This window comes from Haliotis cracherodii, unplaced genomic scaffold (assembly GCF_022045235.1).
Source record: "Haliotis cracherodii isolate W230 unplaced genomic scaffold, xgHalCrac1.p SCAF_7, whole genome shotgun sequence".
Classification (NCBI taxonomy): Eukaryota; Metazoa; Mollusca; class Gastropoda; order Lepetellida; family Haliotidae; genus Haliotis; species Haliotis cracherodii.
This window is the reverse complement of record NW_027266330.1, coordinates 51149480-51171040: the sequence shown is the minus strand read 5'-3', so window position 1 is coordinate 51171040 and position 21561 is coordinate 51149480. Positions and strand designations below refer to the sequence as shown.

General features: G+C 40.3%; 1 protein-coding gene across 1 annotated transcript; it reads right to left on the bottom strand.

Moving 5' to 3' along the window:
* Window positions 1–16772: 16772 nt before the first annotated feature.
* LOC139448971 (uncharacterized) lies at window positions 16773–18038 on the bottom strand. Its single transcript, XM_071230471.1, has one exon. It carries the CDS (start codon window positions 18036–18038, stop codon window positions 16773–16775), a length of 1266 nt encoding a protein of 421 aa, XP_071086572.1.
* Window positions 18039–21561: the final 3523 nt, after the last annotated feature.

The window sequence follows — 21561 nt, the reverse complement described above, 5'->3', positions numbered from 1 at the left end:
GCCAGATTAATTAAAAGGAGAAGGCACGGTCAGACATAGCAGAAGTAGACAGAGGCTGATACAGTAGAGTTCCACCAGAGGATCGGGGAGCACGCTCTGGAGTGTACAGAGATATAAGATCTTTGAGATAGTCTGGATAGTCTCTATTGTTGAGGCAGTCGTGAGTGATGATACATATCTTATAGTGTATACGAAAGGAGACTGGAAGCCAATATAGTGCTTTGAGGACAGGACTGATGTGATTGGATCTTGGAACTTTAGAGATGCATCTAGCTGCAGAGTTCTGAATGCGTTTTAGCTTTGATATGGCTTTCATGGGAAGATTAGCATACAATGCATTGCAGTAATCCAGTTTGGAGGTCACAAGACATTACATCAACAATTTAACTGTTGGAGTATCAAGTAGGTGGCGGACTTTATTGATGTTATAGATGCTATGGTAGCATGCTCTGCTGGTTAGTGAAATATGAGTGTCCATGGCCATTGTTGAATCAAAGGTGATTCCCAGATTACGGGCACTGGCAGTTGGGTACACAGTGGTATCACCAATATGAAGGTATACAGAGTCAGGGTGAAGCTTTCTGACTTGCTGTCGTGAACCAAGGATTAAAAACTCAGTCTTCTCTTCACTGAGTTTGAGATAATTGAAGCTCATCCAGGATCGTATGTCATCAATACAGCGCTCAGGGGCGGCAAGGTTCAGAGACAGTTCGGAAGTTTTAAAGGAAATGTAGATCTGGTTATCGTCCGCATAGAGGTGGAAGTTAAGAGTATGTTTCTGGATGATATCTCCAATTGGCAGGATGTAAATTGTGAATAGCAGAGGTCCAAGGACTGAACCCTGTGGTACACCATAGTGACTTTTGCATGTGACCATCATATGACCATCATATGAGAGAACCAAATTCCAACAACAGGTCGTGTCTCTTCAGAAAAGTAATGAATTCAAAATTGTCACAATAATGAGATGTAATAAGTAGAAATAAACTTTCTCCTTGTAATTCAATATCTGTAAAGGGGAATCACGAATCTGATAAAATATTTCAAATTCGTAACCATTTTAAAGTCTATTTTATAGTGCCCTACTGACAATCGTTTATAACACTCACAAATAACTGGTCCGTAAAATGGTTAAAACAAAGCCATTACAATATTTGATATTACGGGCAAGAAACAATATCTAGATAAGGGAATCATCATCATTATCGTCCCATGGCAGATGGCAATTAATATATGAATTATGTCAGAGGTAACGGAAAAGCGACTCCACAATGTTGAAGTACCATAAAAACACCTGTCGTGGAAGGAAGGAATCGTTTTAAACGAAACGCCATAAGCCAACTTACATACATTTCCCCGAAATATATATAGATTGTGTCGGGGTTTGAATTTGCAAATTGTGACAATCGAACAGTAAATAATAAGTAAGGAATACCCACTGAATACGAAAATTAGTTAAAGGATTCTTAAAAAGGTTTTTACACATGCTTTATATTCACTATCAATGAATACTTGGGTATATATGTTACACACTCAAGGCAGTTTGAAACAGTAACACTTCGTTATATAGCTTGAATTTGCAATCTAAATCGGACGATCATCGAAAGCATTTGGCGATTACGTAAGATAATGAGATAGCCAGTCACGTGATCGTGTGACGTCATACCGGACAGTTGTGGAATCAAAACACACAAGTTGCGCAACGGTGCCGCGCCGAATCGCTCTCGGAAATCTACTTTTATCTTCACCAATAATTCGACCCACAAGGTCAAAAATGGATTTGGAAGGTCTACCTCATACTGATACTGACATAGAAGTACAACTTTTTCAATTTGAACATATTTCCGGCAGCAAGAACGACCAGAATACTGACGACGATTCCAGCAGTTCACAAGAAAACAGTGACGATCCCGATCACGACGATGTTTTGAATAGGCCTAACACAGACTGGTATGCTAGTAATTAGCGTGCCATATATTCAGGAAAACAGATTAAATATGGAATCAATCTTTCAGCTGTCACGGTAAAATGTGTAGTCACAATTACCGCAATGTTAGACCAATAATAATATGCGAAGCCACGCCTATATATGTGACAGTAAATGCTCAAATCGCGAGTTACAAGTAAATCGTTTCAATATAATATGTCAGACTTTTCACCTTAATTATTTAATGTGTTATAAAACTTCTTCTGGCTAAATATACCCAACAGAAGGATCAAATATGGGGATCAACCTTTCTGTGAAATACCATTACGTACGTCAGTCAATACACGTACACTAGCACAGTACCCTAAATTCGTTAGTGTAACATTATCAATGTTGCCGGTGCATCGAAGTTCAATTTTATAACACATTCAATTTCCATAGACGTCTAGCTATTGGTAAGCTGTTGTGATAGTTATTGTGGAATATAAATTTTCAAAAATGGGACGCATGAAATGTTAAATAATTATGAACTTTTATAGTGTGAATTTTAAAAATGTGCCATAAATAAGAAATAAGTGAAATGCTTTTATTTTTAGGGAACTGTACCATAAAGAAATTGATAGGTTTGCATTTATTTCTGTATTATTAGCTATATCATAATTTTGTTGATAGGTGTGACTGTGGCAACTGTATGCCTATGTCATCCCGACCTGAGTCGAAATGTTGCCACTTTTATGCTGGGGTGACAGAGAAACCTTTGGATTGCATCTCTCAACATGAGTGAGTATGATTTTAAGCCGCTTTTAGCAATATTCCAGCAATATCACGGCGGGGGACACCAGAAATGGGCTTCACACATTGTACCCATGTCGGGAATCGAACCCGGGCCTTCGGCGTGACGAGCGAACGCTTTAACCACTAGGCTACCCGACCGCCCCTCTCTCAACATGAAGGATTCTCAGTAAATTTCACCAACATACACGTCCTACAGTTGGCTCTCCTTGAGTTTGTGAGCTTGGCTGGCCCACTAGACAATAACGAACCAATCCATAAGTATGTTCCTTCTTAACCGCTGATAATTACTATAGTAAATGTAGCTGCATCGATTAAAATTGACATAACCTTATCATTGTAATCCATCAAATATTCTCCTAAACTGTCAGCAAGTGAAAGAGATATAATTCTTCAATGCCTTACAGTAATCATGGTAATATATAACATGAATAAAGTGTGATCAGTTCCAAAGAAAGAACTGCTATCAAATTAAGGAACAACTAGAGCAAAACTGAAGGCGTAAATAATTTATTTGCATAGTACTTTTTAACATAATGTTAAAAAATTGATCAATTAATACAATGTCTAGACTAACATCACAAAGACATGTTGGAATAATAACAGAAGTGAAGTAGCAATAAATTATGTTTGTCTGTTTAACGACACACTCAGCAATATTCCAGATATATAACGGCAGTCAGTAGATAATCGAGTCTGGACCAGACAGTTCAGTGATTGACATCATGGGCATCGATCCATGCAGTTGGGATACGATGACATGCATCAACCAAGTCAGCTAGCCTGACCACCAGATCACGTTAGTCGCCTCTTATGACAAGCATAGTCACCTAATATGGCAAGCATGGGTTGCTAAAGACCTGTTCTGACACGCAATGAATTATGACATATGAACATAATTATTCCGGTATGGTAACAATATTATACAATTTCAAGTCGCCGATTAAGAACACTAGTCATGTACATTGCCCATTCCTAGATCCGAACAAAATCTTTCAATTTACAGAACGTATCGCTATGTGGCATACCGCCGATTTACAAGATGGATCCATGGAAGGCTAAGAAAACATGATCGTCGTCCTATACCATCAGGTGTGGTGACTGCAATTAGGGAATACTTTCCATCTGAAGAAATGGCAGGGTTCAAGTACTATAGACCTTCTTACTACATCAGACACATATGATTTCAGTTTATACACCATGCACCTATATGACTCAGTTTATACACCAGTGACTTATGATTTCTGTTCATACATGAGACACTTATGACTTCAGTTCATACATCAGACACTTATGACTTCAGTTCATACATCAGACACTTATGATTTCAGTTCTTTCACCAGGATTGGTGTTGGGGAATTAATATGGATTGTTTCCTCAGCCTTATCTTCCTCTATGTCCATGTCCTCTTCAAACACAATCTCACTCCTCTTGCACAGGTCACACTGTACCGCCACGGTCTTGGTCAGTGGTCTTGCCTGAATTCATCTTGAGATTCTTCGGACGGGTAATGTCTGAATCCGTCTTGTGCGAAGATGTATTTTTGCCTTGGGAACTGCCACTGTAAATAAAACAAATATCAAAATCATTTAACATTAATCAACTAGGATAAACCAGGTCAGACCTATGGTGAGTGAGTGAGTGAATTGGGTTTAACGCCGCTTTTAACAGTATTCCAGGAATATCGCGGCGTGTCAGCTTAATATGGGAGGAAAGCCCCAAGTGATGCAAGTCTCAGACGTTTACCACTTCGGTGAAACCCACGAGCACGGGTATGGTGCTGACAAACCTAGAAACATAATCGGGGCGAACCGGGATTCGAACCCACAATCATAGGTTTCTGGCGTGCCCAAGGGACGCAACTCTGCACAGCGAATCGCGGCGCCTTAGACGACTGGGCCACCCGTGCCCCCCAGACCTATGGACCTAATCTCTAGATGTTACTTATAACTATATATTAGATATCCTTAATCATAAATCTCATTATATCCCTTCCACTATTCACGATATTACATGTCCATTCGATTGCGATAATTTCCCTGGACCAACTGGACATGATGGCTTTGATTAACAGGATTATGGTAGCAGGGTTTTGTCCAATCAAAAGTATAGCATGTCGTTTCTTTCGCCAACCTTGATTTGTCTCCAGATATGTATACATGTGCAACAGCTCAGAGTGTGTAGGAAGCCATATATCATATTGAGTTGATACAGAGTATTTATCATAACAGAACTGTCTGGTATGACGTCACAGCCACAGGAGGCTGACCGCTAAATAAAAAACTATGCATACGAGTGGGCGGAGCCAAAGTGTTCTAGGTTTTGGAGCATAATTATAATAATTACGAATTATTGCAGATTACGGCGTTACGACTATGCAGATTTGGTATGAATTCATGTTTGAATGGTATTCTGTTAGAAAAATGCTGTGTTTGTAGCCTTTTTAATAATCCTTTAAAGGAATACATGTACCTGCCGTTAACGTGAGGTCTCGGGGAGAAAGATAAAATTGTGAGACCATAATTTCATGACAAGCAAAGGAATTTGTCAAATGTAAAACCAGTGACATAACCGGTCGATTGACTTTTTTTATTCTTCGAAAAAGCAAAATGAATACCAGAAATACTGTCGATATGATCAGAAAAACAGAAAATAGTGGATTTAATCAACGATATAAATGAAGGAGGGGGATAATTTGGATAGGGTGTAGTTTGATTCGTTTTCCAAATTGTCAAACCGTCAGTTGGGGAGCCTACTGTAAGTAAGGTCAATGCAAAAAATAAGCGTCGAACTTTTAGCCATAAAAAAGAACGATTATTAAGAGAAATAGGGATAAACCCCTGGCTATGCTTGTCGTTAAGTGATATGGGTTGGTTAAATCCCCATCTAAAGTGTAAGGTGGAAGGGAATCCATCCAATTACCATCAATTAAATTATCCGAAAATGACCTGTGCCTTTTTCATAGGTTGAGAAATAAGGCGTAAATCAACTTCAAATCCTTTCTACGAATTTCTTTTAAAACTTTATCATCAATTAATAAATGTGGGATCTTAAAAGCGGAATACTTAAGAAGGGGATGTAAACTGTCAATGTTTTTTTAAGATGGACGCATTAAAAAATTCCGATAAAAGTACAAGATTAGGTGGGTATAATTTTGAAGAGGTTGACTTTTTCTCACATTTATGAATTCTGATGTCTATGTCGAATTCATCCAGTTTCAACGCACAGTAACAAGGAAATTTAAATATACACATCTGACAGCTGGACGCTTCTCAATGCGACCCTTGCACGTTAGTAGTATGGTTTTTATGCCAGTTATGCCGGTTTGTTTCAATACCCGCGAGAACGGATGAAATGCGTTTATTTGTTTTAGTCATAAATGACGACATCTGAAGAACTTGGACTTGAAAAGCACGATAAGTATTTGCAGCATGCAACGACAATTGTTTAACATACTGCGCTAGTCGTTCAACATCCTCGACTGTAGCAGTACCAAACAGCGAACGACTTATTGATCCAATAAAAGGAAGTATCGCTCATTTCGTGCTGGAATCTTTGTGAAAAATGTTAATATGGGGAATTAACATGTTAATGTCTTTATTGACATTTGTCCAATACGCGAACAACTCTCCTTCGGCCTGTTCTATATATCCATCCACCGCCGAAACGGTATAACAAGCCAAAGTATATGTGGTACAAAAGTCTCGATATCTTGATCTATTGCCCATTCCATCTAAATCAGGCAATTTATATTGAAAGATATGAATCAATTTATTCTGGGAAATGTCGATTCGTGACATATGTACGAAGACAACTCTCCATGGAAGTCGGAGTTCCGTATGCACGGAATTTACCCGATTCTGGATGCTTACCAACGCGATGACAATGAATAAGACCCATACTGGTCGGAGGAGGCCTCTGGATTCTAAAATTCAAAGAAATAAGTGCATAAACATAAATATTAACTTCAAATAAAATATCATATATCACTGATGTTTCGTAAGAAAGGTTTCCATGTCTTGTCAAACCTAGTAACTGTCTGACTGTTTTTATCTTGAATCTTCACCTCGCTAATAATAACTGACTGTATCTTAGAAGTATGATAACAATTGTCACAGGTAGGTAATATATAATCTCACACTGGGAACCGTGCGAGTAAGCAACATCCAACAAAAGTGAACTTGTGTTACAGTATCAACATATATCATCACAACATTATTCATTGTCTCGTCATTGTATTTCACGTCACATGACTGTATTCAGTTCACATGACTGTATCTAAATTCTCATCTTCGTATTTCACTTCACTGTATTTGTAACCGTATTGTATAACCATGCGACCCGTAGTCGTCATTTCTCGTATATTGTAACTCATTTGTTTTCTCGTATATACACACAAAGCGAACTTGCTTTATAGTGGCCTGTGAAATACTTGTGCAGCCAGAATCATCTCGTAGAAGTAGTATATAACCATGCGACCCGTAGTCGTCATTTCTCGTATATTGTAACTCATTTGTATTCTCGTGGCCCGCGAAATACATGTGCGGCCATAAGCCATGAACATGATTTGTTTTCTTCAATGTCAACCAACACATAACTGTAAATAATCCGAGTATTCGGAGTATTCAAAACACAATATTTAACAATAATAATACACATTTTCAACATATATGCACGATTGTATTTTCCTAAAACCTTGTGACAATGGAATCATCTAACAATGTAATAACGATCTATAGCATGTGCTAGCTCCATGCATATTGCATCATGTAATTCTAAACCTGAAATAAAACACATGCCAAAATCAATATTAGGTTGATCAGTCCTCAATATGAAATCTGCAGTGCTGTAACTGAAAAGGAAACGAAACATAACAATTAATTTGAAACGCTATTCGAAATATATATTGAGATTTCTAATGCTTGCGCTTCTTTTTTTAATGACTTCTGTATCATGTAACCTCGAATCACTCCGTGAGGGATATTAGATTCGAGTTCCCATGTAGCCTCCTGTAACGTGAAATTTTCCCAGTGAATCTTGTAGTACTTTTCTCCATTCACTATTTTATGCGCTAAGATTCGTTTTACTATGAAAACGTCATCATCCTATAAATCAAAATCGGGATTCTGTGCCTGCTTGGGGGTTAATGTCTGAGGCGTCGGGGTGGTCATCTCCGTATGATTATTGTCAGATAGGGACGGAATCGTTTGGTTGTCCGTAGCAACAACTGGGAGTGGATTAGTTTGTCTATCTTTCGGGTTGACAAACCGTTTAAGCCTGTTGGCGTGGACTGGAACTTTCAGGACTTTGTGGTCATTACAATGGCGTAACTTATAGGTGAAATGTGGCAGTTCATCCGCAATTTAAAAAGGTCCTTGGAATATCTGGCCTAGCTTTTTACATTTCCCAACAGCACGTGCCGTGGAATGGATCCATACTTTATCTCCGACCTGGAAGATTGGATTTGAGGTCTTCCTGTCATAGTAATATTTCGCTTTGTTGTGGGCCTCTTGTAAATTGGTACGCGCCAATTTTCTAGTAACGTCTATATGATGTAAAATTACATCAAGCCGTTGCTTAATTGTTTGTGGTAGGGGTTCAAATGATTGTAATTCAACACCAACGGGTACTGAGCATTCTTGGCCAAACAGGAGAAAGTAGGGGGAAAACCCAGTACTCTGCGTTGCCGGGCTAGTGTTATAGGCAAACATCACACTAGGGACAAGTTCATCCCAATTGTCCTGGTTATCATTGATAAACATGCGGAGCGTTTGCACGATAACAGAATTGAGTCTTTCACAAGCTCCTTTGGTTTGTTGGTGATAACTACTAGTTTTCAATGGTTTGATTCCCAATATTGAACACACCGCTGTCAAAAGTTTGCTGGTAAAGGAAGTGCCATTATCCGTCAATAACACTCTGGGGATCCCATAAACACAAATGTATTTTGAGTAGAATGTCTTGGCTACTTCCACAGCCTCCAACGAGGAAATCGGAATAGCCACGCTCCATCGGGAAAATGCGCAAGTTAACAAAAAAACATACCTATGACCTGCTTTTGTGGGTGGTAACGGCCCTAGGAAGTCAGCTTGAACACGATCAAACAATTTACCAGGGACTGGTAATGGTTGTAGTGGGGCAGGTCTCTTGTGAAAGTCACGTTTATTTGTTTGACAGGCAGTACATGACAAAATATACTGCTTTATGTCCTCCAGCATATGATGCCAATAGTACTTCTGTCTAATAGCATTGAATGTTCTGTCAATACCGACATGTCCAGCAAACAGGCTGTCATGGTATGATTGTAAAACATGTTTTACCAACGACTGAGGTATCATCAGTTGACGAATGATTCTATCTTTCCTGTGGCCCCGGCTGGGCGGCGCATACAAGTGTTACAATATGTCATTGTCAAGGATAAAATCCTGGCTTTGTAACAATAATGTACGTGTGGCCTTGTCATCAGTAGAAAAGGTTTGGGACTTAATGCAATCAATCAACGCCCGCCTCTGTGCTATGGAGTAATCTCCTAGGGGGTCGGACGATACACTGAGAGGGTCGTCAATTGTGGAGGAATCATACAACTCTGATGTTACATCTGTTGCAGTCACAATCGATATTTGGTTGCCATGGTCATCGGACGTGGCGAGATCATTGTCTGTACTGTTTGTATCAGCAGCAAACAAATAGGGGACATCTGAAAATGGGTCATCTAACCCTGGTGGGCATTCTGGGTAAGGCAAGCTGGACAAGAAATCTGCGTTACCCAAGTTTTTGCCCGGTCGATACTGAACTGGTAAAGTGTAATCACTCAATAAGAGTGACCAGCGGCTCAGTCTGGCTGAGCGGTCCTAATTGTCTTTCAATTACTGTAAAGCTCTGTGATCTGTCACTACAGTAAATGGGGCATGTGTCAAATATACCTTGAAATGTTTGATACCTGATACTACTGCTAAACATTCTTTTTCTGTAATTCCATAGTTTTTCTCTGTTTTTGACAGAGCACGACCACTGTAGGCTTTTACCACGTCTCTGTTACTGGCATCTTTTTGACCGAGCAAATACCCTAGAGCGTCATCACTAGCATCTGTGTATAGGATAAATGTTTTTTCAAAATCTGGGAATGCCAAAATGGGTGGTTTTAGAAAAGCAGATTTGAGGGTTTGAAATGCCTGTTCTTGTGCTTCCGTCCAAACAAATTTTTATCCTTTTGCAACAATAAATGTAAAGGAGCTGCTACTTTGGAGAAACATTGTATGAAGCGACGATAAAATCCTACCATTCCGAGGAAACTTTTATCGTCTTTAGGCGTTGTTGGCGTCGGAAAGAAGCAATCACGCTAGTTTTTTCAGGGTCTACTTGTACTCCACTTTTTGAAAAAATATGTCCCAAGTCAGCAACTGACAGTTTAGCAAATTGGCATTTTGATAGCTTCGCTTTCAAATTTGCGTTGCGTAGGCACAAAAATACTTCTGCTAAATCTGCTAAATGTGTCTATAAATCCGAGGAGAAGCACAAAACATGATCTAAATAGCACATTGTTTTACGCCAATTTGACGGAAAACGTCATTGATCAGTCTTTGAAATGTTGCTGGAGCAGAGGCCAGACCGATTGAAGTGATAGGTACCACTAGCTGTCACAAATGCACATTTGGATTTACTTTCTTCATTCAGCGCTAATTGTCAATATCCCGCTGCCAGATCTATAGTTGTGTACTATTTTGCATGTGCTGTGCCCAAAACATCAAGAACATCTTCTAATCTCGGCATTGGGAATACTATCGGCAATGAGCACGAATTCACAACTCTGTAGTCGATGGCCAGACGCCATGTTGGAGTAGAACCTTCAGTCTGTTTCTAAGGCACCATGACAACTGGAGAAGCCCAGGGGCTATCATGATCTGGTTCACATATGCCTAAGTCTACTAACTCCTGAACTTGACAATCTATCTCTGCACGCATAGCAGGATTTGTACGGTAAAATCCTTGCCTAACGGGTGTGGCATCTCCTGTAGCAATATCATGTTGCACTGAATAATTTAACCCAATTTCTGAGAGATTGATTGCAAAACAGTCGCGATACCTTGCTATGAACTGACTTATTTGTGCTTGTTGCTCCTGTGACAAGTGGGATGGAAAAAAATCAATATTCAACTCACCTAATCTCGCGTCTATTTCTGACTGAGAGAGGGAGGGTTCCGATTCGGAGGGGGAATGTGACTGTAGAGGTGTAATTTCATCGGAGTGTACCAAAGTGAAATGCGCAACTTCATGACCTTTTGGAATGTTCACAGCAAAATCGTTAGTGTTAATAATTTGGTACACGCTTTTCCCTGAACTTGCCGAAACAAGACAACAAGCACCTAAAACCTGATGTGTCTCCGATAGGACTGGGTTAGGTTCACATATGCCTACCTGATCAGACGGGGAGCAACCCATGTAAATTGGGAAAATGATTTCAGACTGCGGGGGAATTGTGAATGCCTGCTGTGCTCGAACCGGGATGGATTCCTGCTCTATCATCTGTGGATGGGGATCCGGTACTAGGGGTGGTAATCATTGTTTGCCCAAATGGGAACAACTGTTGAGCCATTTTGCAGCGTCAAAGTGTAAGTTTGGAAATTTAAGACAGCATCTTTCTGAATCAGAAAATCTAATCCTAAAAACATTGGTGACGCTAACTCTGCAACCACTTGAAAGCGTTGTTCCATTTGGAAATCACCAATAGTGATGGGAAGTAAAACTTGTCCTAACACTGGCACAATATTTTGACCTATTCCTTGAAGAGAGGTCACATCAGACTTTTGAATGGGGATTTCTTTCCACAGACCCGAGTCATAAATATACTTCCCGACTTAAAATACTAATAGAAGCGCCTGAATCCACAATTGTAGAAACTAACTGTTCTCCCTAAATAACATGAATCCTATACTTGTTGTCATTTTTTTAAGTGACTTGCAAAACAGGAGATTGAGGCCGACTGTAACTTGGTGAAATAGTAACCGGCGACTCACGCGAGTGCAAGTTAGTGGGGTCAAAAACATGCTCAGCACAGAGGCATGGTGGCCTGCGTGGTCGTGAATTTAATTGCTATCTGCTTTGGGGAGCTCCTGACTGCAACCGGACATTACAAACACGTTGCAAATGTCCCACTCTCTGACAATAATGACACCTTATATTACATGCGGGACATCTATCAGGGTGAGAGAAATCATACTCAACACCGCATCTGTAACAGGGGCGTGCCCGAGCCATGGTCCGTCCAGTACTGTACTGTGTGCGTTGAAGAGGGGCTGGCGTCTCTGCTGGTGTGGTCCGTCCGGATACGAGAGTGGCTGGAACTGCTGTCGGGGAGGCTGCCACGGCCGAGTTGTATACCTAGAGGACTGTCTGGGGGATTGGGAATATCGATTCTGTCGTGACTGGAAGGTATTAATATGGGACGACGATGGTGCGAGCTTTGCAATCTGGTCTCTCAGAGTATTTATTGCCAACTTGACACCTATATTTTCTTCAAATTGAGGGATTATGGATCGAGCCAAACGTGCAAACGAAACAGCTTCGTTCAAAGCAGTCGGCTGTTTCATGAGCACTTGTTGCCTTGTACCATCATCCAGTCCCCGAACAAATGCATCCATCAAGTCCATGTCAGTCTTACCTAAGGGCTAGCTGTTTGGGTCAAATCCGCTAAATACGTGTCTATAGGTACAGTTGGGGATAACCTACGACTCGCGAAAGATTCTAGGAGGGCCCACCGGTCAGTTGGGTGGACGTACTTGTCCCTGAATAATTTCTCTACCTCATCGAAAATGATGAGTGAGTGAGTGAGTTAAGATTTATAGTCACATCGGCAATATTTCAGCCATATCGTGACTAAATCAAGTTGGACAGTAATAATACATAAATATAGACATTAAAATCTGTCGACAAAGGACAGTAAAAACACTAGATTATCACAGATGTAGATTGTAAAACTAGCATAACAGAATAAAATTTGTAACAATTCATAACAATACACAATAAAAATGGGCTATAGATCACCAATAGCCAAAGGTAGGTCACCATACTAGGTACCATGGGGACTTACGATACTTCTGCTACCTACATGGTAACCCAGCAGGATTTACACCATCGCTCTGGCTACTGGTGATTGTCAGCAAGTTTAAGCCAAATCAGTTAAAAACAACAAGAATTCTACGATTAAAAACATGGAAAATGAAAAATACTTTGAATGAAATAGGACTTATGTACCCTCTCAGGGGGACAATTATTTTACGCTACTTCAACCCCCTTTGAAGGTACAGCCACTAACAATCACAGTCATATAATCATTTTACCAAATTAAAAGCACATACTTTATACAATACATATCAAAATTTATCAATCAATTCTATTTCTTTTAAAAAAGCAATAATTAAATGAGAACTTACCTTAAAAAGATCCTTCATAGATGAAACCTTGAAATAATTGTCCCTTGTGATGGAAAAATCAACACAGTCAAGCAGGACATGCTTGACTGTGATTCTTTCATCACAAGGGATACAGAATGGAGGATCCTCACCTTTTAACATATATTCATGAGTATAACGAGAATGGCCAATACGACATCGTCTTAATACGACTTCTTCAAATCTGGACTGACAGCCCAAGTAGGTATAACCAATATCTGCTTTAATTGCATGTAATTTATTTATACCCACTTGAGTGTCCCACTTCTTCTGCATTAGGTCATTGATATAGGATCTAATAACAGGTTTATAGTCACTGTATGGTAGTAGAAGTGGTGTGACAGATTTGTTGAGAGCTGCCTTTGCTGCAGCATCAGCCATAGTGTTACCCGTGATTCCAACATGACTGGGCAACCAGCAAAAGACGATGTCGTATTGGCCAGTAGCAAGGTCATTATACAATTCTAAAATATCTAAAATGAATGGATGATGCGAAGAGCTAGATTTGACTGCCTGTAGACACGATAATGAATCAGAAAAGATGATGAACCGTTTACAACTGTACTGTTTTGGGATATATTCTAAAGCAGTTAATATTGCCTTGGCTTCAGCAGTGAAAATGGAGCTATGGTCTGGTAAGCGAGATGAAACGGTTTTGGATCCAATGACAGCAGCACTGGAGACTGTGCTGCCGTCTTTGGATCCATCTGTAAAAATAGAACGGTGGGAGTCGTATTTAGCTCTAACTTGTAAATATTCTTGCTGATATACTAATTGATTTGTGTCTTGTTTTTTAAATTGTGTGAGAGTCAAGTCCACCTCCGGTCTGATAAGTTGCCAAGGAGGGGAAGACAGAAGCCTGAAAGGAGAAATATTATCTAAATCAATATGTGCAGCTGTAATGTGGGGTTTAATCCGAATGCCTAGTGGTGGGACCAGCTTAGGCTTACTATGAAAAAGGTCTTCGTAATTGGGTTGAAATATACAGTTATATGCAGGGTTTGACGGGTTAGAACGTAATTTTGCAATATATTGAAGCGATAATTTGATACGCCGCTGCTTTAACGATGGTTCATCAGCTTCTACATATAAGCTTTCTACAGGAGACGTTCGAAAGGCGCCAAGACATAGTCTTAGGCCCTGATGGTGAATAGAATCTAATTTTTGTAAATTGCTCTTACAGGCTCCACCATAAACGATGGAGCCATAATCTAATTTAGAGCGGATTAGAGACCTATACAAGTGTAGGAGAGTTGATTGATCACCTCCCCACTTCGTGTTGGCAACAACTTTCAACAAATCCAAAGCCTTCAGGCATTTAGTTTTAAGATAGTTAATATGCGGTTTAAAAGTTAAATGGTGATCGAAAATGAGACCCAGGAACTTGGCCTCCTTTACAACCTTGATAGGAGTGCCATGTAAAAATAGTTCAGGATCTTTGTGGTGCTTGTATTTTCTACAAAAATGAATACAATTGGTCTTAGCTTTTGAAAACCTAAAACCATTTTCAAGACACCATTTTTCGATTTTGTTGAGACATAGCTGTAACTGTCTCTCGATGGTACGCATATTTTTACCACGACATGAAATATTAAAATCGTCCACAAAAAGTGAACCATCAATGGAATCATTTAAAACCTTTGACAGACTATCAATCTTTATGCTAAACAGAGTTACAGACAAAATACTGCCTTGTGGGACACCCTGATCCTGATTATAATGGTCAGACAGGGTGGAACCCACACGAACCTGAAATTGTCGGTCTGTTAAAAATTGGGATATAAATTGAGGCAAACGGCCTCTTAACCCCAAATTATGTAGATCTTTTAAAATACCATGCTTCCAAGTGGTATCATACGCTTTTTCTAAATCAAAAAAGATTGATACTGCATGCTGATTATTTACAATTGCATTTTTGACAAAGGATTCTAAACGTACCAGATGGTCAATGGTACTTCTATTCTGACGGAAACCACATTGTATGTTACTTATAAGATTATTAGTTTCCAAGTACCAAACCAGTCGATTATTTACCATTCGCTCCATGGTTTTGCACACACAGCTAGTTAGTGATATTGGTCTATAATTAGAAGCATCACTATGGTCCCTACCGGGTTTAGGTATGGGGACAACTATAGCATTACGCCAAGAAGTAGGAAAATTTCCTGACATCCATATCTGATCAAATATGTCAAGAAGCGTCTCTAAACATGAATTAGGTAAATGCTTCAGGAGTTGATAATGAATATTATCATTTCCCGTTGCAGTGTCGTGCGCTTGACCAAGTGCAGTATTTAGCTCGTGGAGCGAAAATACCTCATTATAATCTTCTCCATTTTGAGAAGTAAAATCAATCCTCTTCTTTTCCTGTTGTTTCTGATAAGTTTGAAACTTGGGATCATAATTTGTTGATGAAGAGTGTTTGGCCAGCGTCTCGCCCAATTTATTAGCAATGTCCACTTTATCTGTTAATAAATGGTCACCTTCCTTGAGATGGTGGACAGTCGATTTTGAGCCTTTACCTTTAATTTTTGCAATCATGTTCCACACCTTGGATATCGGCGTGCGAGAATTTATTTTAGAGACATAATTCCTCCAAGACTTACGTTTATTCTGTTTGAAGGTACGGCGGGCCTTGGCATTTGTGATTTTAACATGATCCAAATTATGTACAGTTGGATGTCGGCGGAAATATTTCTCCGCTTTTTTCCGACACTTTCTAGCCTGTTTGCATTCTAGATCAAACCATGGTTTTCGAATGTGTGGATTTGCAGAGGACCTAGGAATAGTTATCACAGCAATTTCATTCAACTTATCAGAGAACAACTGAATAGGGTCGGTAACAGTTCTGAACATATCCGGTGTCAATCTATCGGTACAGAGTTCCTGAAAAGAAGGCCAGTTTGCCTTGGTAAAATTCCACCTAGATGTAGGTGGAACATCAGTTGGATTATTCGCTGTTAATATTGAGGGAAAATGGTCGCTGCCACACAAGTCATCATGGACCGACCACGTAAATTCGTTTAATAGATTTGAATCTGTTAGTGACAGATCTAAAGCAGAATAGGTTCTAGTAGCGGGATGTAAATAAGTATTTGATCCATCATTGTAAATGCATAAATTGTTATCAGAAATAAAATCTTCAAGTACTCTTCCTTTTTGATTAACGTTAACACTTCCCCATAATGGGTTATGGCCGTTTAAATCACCCACAATCATGCAAGGCTTAGGGAGTTGATCGTATAAGGATTGAAGATCCGATCTCTGAAGCACAGAGGAAGGAGAAATATACAAAGAACACAGGGTAAATGTAATGTGCAAAGTCAAGCGCACTGCAACAGCCTGAAGATTGGTATGAAGTGAAACAGGGCTGTGGATCACTCCCTGCTTCACCAAAACAGTAGACCCTCCAGTAGCTTTAGCACCTGTTGGAGAAAAGGAGTGATACGAACTGTACCGACGCAAATCAAAGTTGTCAGTCTCTTTGAGATATGTCTCCTGGAGACATATTGCTGATGGCGTAAAATCTTGAATTAATAAATGTAATTCATTAAAATTGGTCCTGAGACCTCTGCAATTCCACTGAATCAAATTGAGGGAGCCACTCATGGAGGCTCAACTGGGGATCTTGGTCGTGTGGAATGGTCACTCCCATGTACAGGGTGTGAAGGAGTGACGTCCATATCAAGTGGATCAAACGGATTATGAACCGTTACAGTAGGATCTAAAGGTTGGGGCACCTCCAAATGCTGGAGAGTCCTGGCCTGTTTTTTTAACTGTTTCTTTTTCTTTTTCTTTTGGTTAACTGTCTCAACTTCTTGCTCAGATGTTGGTTCAGAGGTTGGGTCAGATGGACCTTGTGTTGGCATTTCTGTCTGAGACGCAGATGAACTGGTCTGTGAAGGTGGTGGCATAGGTGTATCACCAAGTGTGACCCGTTGATCAGTCACCCAAGATATGTCTGTTTGACAGGAAATGGATTTTGTCGTTACCTTGGGAACGGGAACAGAAGAAAGTGCAGCAGAATATGAGACAGTAGGATTTTGACTAGGATTGGGAAGGAATTTTTTTGCTTCAGAAAAAGAGATATTGTTTGTGTGTTTAATTTTGAGGAGTGTTGACTGATATTCAAATTTTGGGCAGGACTTCGACGATGCCAAATGTGGTCCATCACAGTTGGCACACTTGATGTCATTGGTGCACTCAGGGTTCTCATGAGCCCCACTGCAACGAAGGCATACAATATTGCGGGTGCAGGTGTTGGCACCATGGCCAAACTGTTGGCACTTAAAACATCTGAGTGGGTTAGGGATATATACCTCAACACCGATGTTAAAGTAGCCAGCTTTTATTGATGTTGGAATAGCAGAAAGTCTAAAGGTGAACAGATATGTATTTGTTTTGATGACATTGTTGTACTGTTTTCTCGTGAAACGTTTCACGGAGGTAACTCCTTGATGTGTCAATGCTGCTGCAATTTCGTCTTCTGTCATGTCAGACAGACACTTCGCTCGGTCTCGAACAATTCCTCTGCAGGAGTTCAGAGATTTGTGCACTGAAACAACAACCTGGGTGTTAACAAACTGCTGGAGACCCAGCAGATTGACAGATTGCTGTCTCCGTGCACACTCGACAAGAAGTGAACCATTTCTGAGATGAGTTACATTTTTTACCTCTCCACAGACACTCTGAATGCCCTTGGAGACAGCAAAAGGATTAAGTTTGAGAGGATTTCCATCAGAAGAAGATATGACTATAAACCTTGGCCAAGAATTAGCAACATCCTGAGAGACATCTTCATCAGATGACAAAGAGTCCACATGACGACGTTTATTGGTTTTCAATGAACCAGAATTTGGGTTTTGTGACATGGTGTGAGAATAAAATTCAGCACCCCTGATCCCCACCCACCATGGAGTGTCAATAAAAAACGATGCCGCAGAGGAAGCCAGTCTACAACATCAGGGCTACAGGGGTGTTATACTCCAGCAAATACAACATGAATAGCTAAATTTGTCTACCAAAAGAAATGCCCAGCTGGTTCGGCCCATGACAGAACAATGGAGACATATAGAATTCGGAGGTTGACATCACCAGATTGGCCCATGAGCCACCGCCTTCTGGCATAGGACTCTAGGCAAGAATGAGAATTGCATAATTGGGATAACATAATTCATCATAGAAAATGGAGTATTATGATGTATCAAACGTGACAGTTTGCCATGCTCAGGGCATGACGTGACCAGCCGATTGATAGAACCGGGCCCATTCTACCACCCGTCTAGGTGAAGTAAGGGTCGAAGTGGTGTGTTGGGCAAAAGGAACACCGGTTCCTGGCTCCATTGCCCTCAACCACCAGAATCCCGTCCTCCACCGACACAGGGGCGCAACCCACGGCAAACAGGTTGCCCAATTCGGTCGCCTTTTACGACCAGCAATGGGGTGCTGTGGAAATATTCTACCCCGGTTCCACACGGGGGAAGAGCTATTAGCGCTACCCAGCACTCACCACGAGGAGGTTGCTCTTCACGAGTGCCCGAAAATGATGATATCTTCCCCTAGCGATTGTATAAGAACTTTATACCAGAGATAAGCCGAGTCCTTCAAAAACAGTGGAAAAGCTTCTACTTTCTGTGCGTCAGTCCACTTTTTAAAGTTTCCAAAATGAAGGAAACGGTCGAGCCATTCCGCAGCATGGGTCGTGTCTCTGCCAGTGAAATGTTCTGGCATCAAGGTCGAATCCCCCATATTGAAGTCAGGGGGTGGATTTTGTACGTCAGGGCCTGAGGACGAACTTAATGAGGAAACATCAGGGAGAACACAAGCGTACTGATGTAAAAGCTCGTCGGTAGAGGGTGATAAGTCCAAATTCTGTTCAGAAATAGGGGGAGAGGGGTCCTGGGGAGGTGGGGGTGGTTGGGAGGGCGGTTTAGTTATGACAACTTTGATAAAATCGTACCAGTAAGGAGGCGAGCTGGGGCAAGACGGTCACCTGACGGAGATGTATCAGAATTTGGTGTATGAGATATTACAAGCCCAAGTACACCAATTACACCATGTAAGTCCAGAATATCCTATCCATACGTCAAAGTTGAATCCGTACCGTCAAACGTAAGTCTGGGTGGGGCGACGGAATTGAAGGATGGGAACGACAATACGAAAAACAAAGAATGGGATCGTCTTAAACATTTTGTTCAAGAAAAACCCGCATGCTCCACCATGTCGTAACTGCTTTCGGGCGTCCAGTGCGACCCTAAAACAGTTATTAAATGTATTGCCGTTCCTGGTCTTTGTGGTCAATTACGCCATGACATTGCCACTCGCCTTGTCCGCCGCGGCTCGGCTCCGTCAAGGAGTGATTAGTCTAACGACACTTTCTCCAAGTTGTCTCTATCAGCATTCACACACGCATAATAAAGAAACGCAACACCAGTTTTATACTCACATAGTTTTATTTACTCTCAGCCCATCTATCAGTACAGGACAGGATCAGACCGACTAGACTCGTCACTAACTGGGGAAACTTAGAACGATTGCAAACCGCGCTCTCCACTCCTAATGTTGAAGGTATCATTTTATAGTGTTCGAGCCTGGCCTGTCCTTGTCACATGTCACAATACCTCATTTTGATTCGTTAAAAGTTAGATCTGACCATGAACTCATGTGTGTCGTAATCGGAAAAATACAGAAGGCTATGTGCCAGATTGCTCATCTCTCTATTGATTTTGTGACACGCATTCGGAACTAATGGACGATAGCCAGGAACCAATCCAATGATAATTATGAAATGTCCAGAATACACTTGTGATAAATGTGAAATGTCTTTTATCTATTGATTCCTTTCAAACTAAAAGTTCTGTCACAAACTATATCTAATGCAACTACTCATTGCAGCTATAATGATTTTATTTCTTATCATTTTCTAATGTTTTTGAGCTGCATGTTTAACGTTATAACAGAACTATCCAAGTATGAAATCATTAATATAGGACCCTGATATCTGGAAACCAACCTAAACCATTTCCGTCATATGACTCCTGATGTACTGTTTTGGCTTGTCATCGAATGTTACTAGTTATTGATCGGTTTCAAAAATGTTTAGAATCCATCAAATGTTCCTTGATTCGTTTGTGCAACCGTAATGTGGGCTCCATTATCAATAATGACCAACTTGTCCTAAGGTAGCATCCATATATACATCAAACTTGATGGCCAATGTGCCATTTATAAGCTATTCTGGTCTTAGACCAGTTATGCTAACTACTTATGAGTACAATATTGAACATGGACTGACTGAATACTTCACTTATCCATTATGGCTACTGATGAATAGAAGTACCGCATTGCAGCATAGAAGGTTGCGTCATTCCATTTGTACTGGCGTTCAAGCCGTAGAGAGGCACAGTCGCCATCATAAGAAGGTCGGTGTTATCCCCAGGCCGGGATAACCAGCCAATTTCACTCCTTATTCGGGACTCCAGAGTTCATTTTTTGACAACCCTGTAGTTATTTTTATTCTGTTTGCACCCGTACAACACACCGACACCTCCTTTTTTAAACAACCCATGACCGATGGACAACGATTTACTGGATCAATCTCAATCCGAAAATATCGCAAATATCCGTAGAATGGCGTCTTACATCATGAATCCGAGATGCACAAAATCGCGAATGCTATGTCTTAATGTAATGCAAACAGTACGGCAGATCGAGCGAACAACAGAAAAAAGTATCATACATACTAGTGGGGTAGATTAGGACTCAGATTTTGTATGGAGAATAGATATTTTTTCTGTAACATATGCAAAACCATTTTAATATAAACTATGAGCCAAAACGTTTTTTTAACAAAAATCATCTCAAAAATGTATAATTTGTGACATAATATATTATCTGCTTAAGGATAACTTCTTTCAAACATAATGTGGGGCAATTTGTTTTTAGGGAGGAATACAGATGGAGGGAATGCAGCGTTAAACAACAAACAAAAACTACGTCCTAACATAACCGGCCAAAGGCAAAAGATACCTGTCTATGTATATGTGGAATTGCCAAGTCACCTGACGCTGGACCGGCTTTTCTTCTTAATCATTAATTCTGTTACTATTCTCTTTGAGCCCTGTATTTATTGATTCATGTTTCTGGGAAATCTGGATCTGTATCTACAGTTCCAGTCGATGCAAGTAATCGCATCCTAAATCTGTAGATCGATGTTCATCATAGCAATTACTAGATGGTTTGGTCTAGACTCGATTACAACCTTCCTATTGCAGGACCATTGATCGGTGCGGCGTTGGACAACAAACAATCATTGATTCTCTTTGAGCCCTGTATTTATTGATTCGTGTTTCTAGGAAATCTAAATCTGTATCTCAGGTATAACACAATATAAGT

Coding starts and splice junctions, on each gene's coding strand:
- LOC139448971 (XM_071230471.1), bottom strand. CDS start 18,038: ATGTCACAAAACCCAAATTCTGGTTCATTGAAAACCAATAAACGTCGT.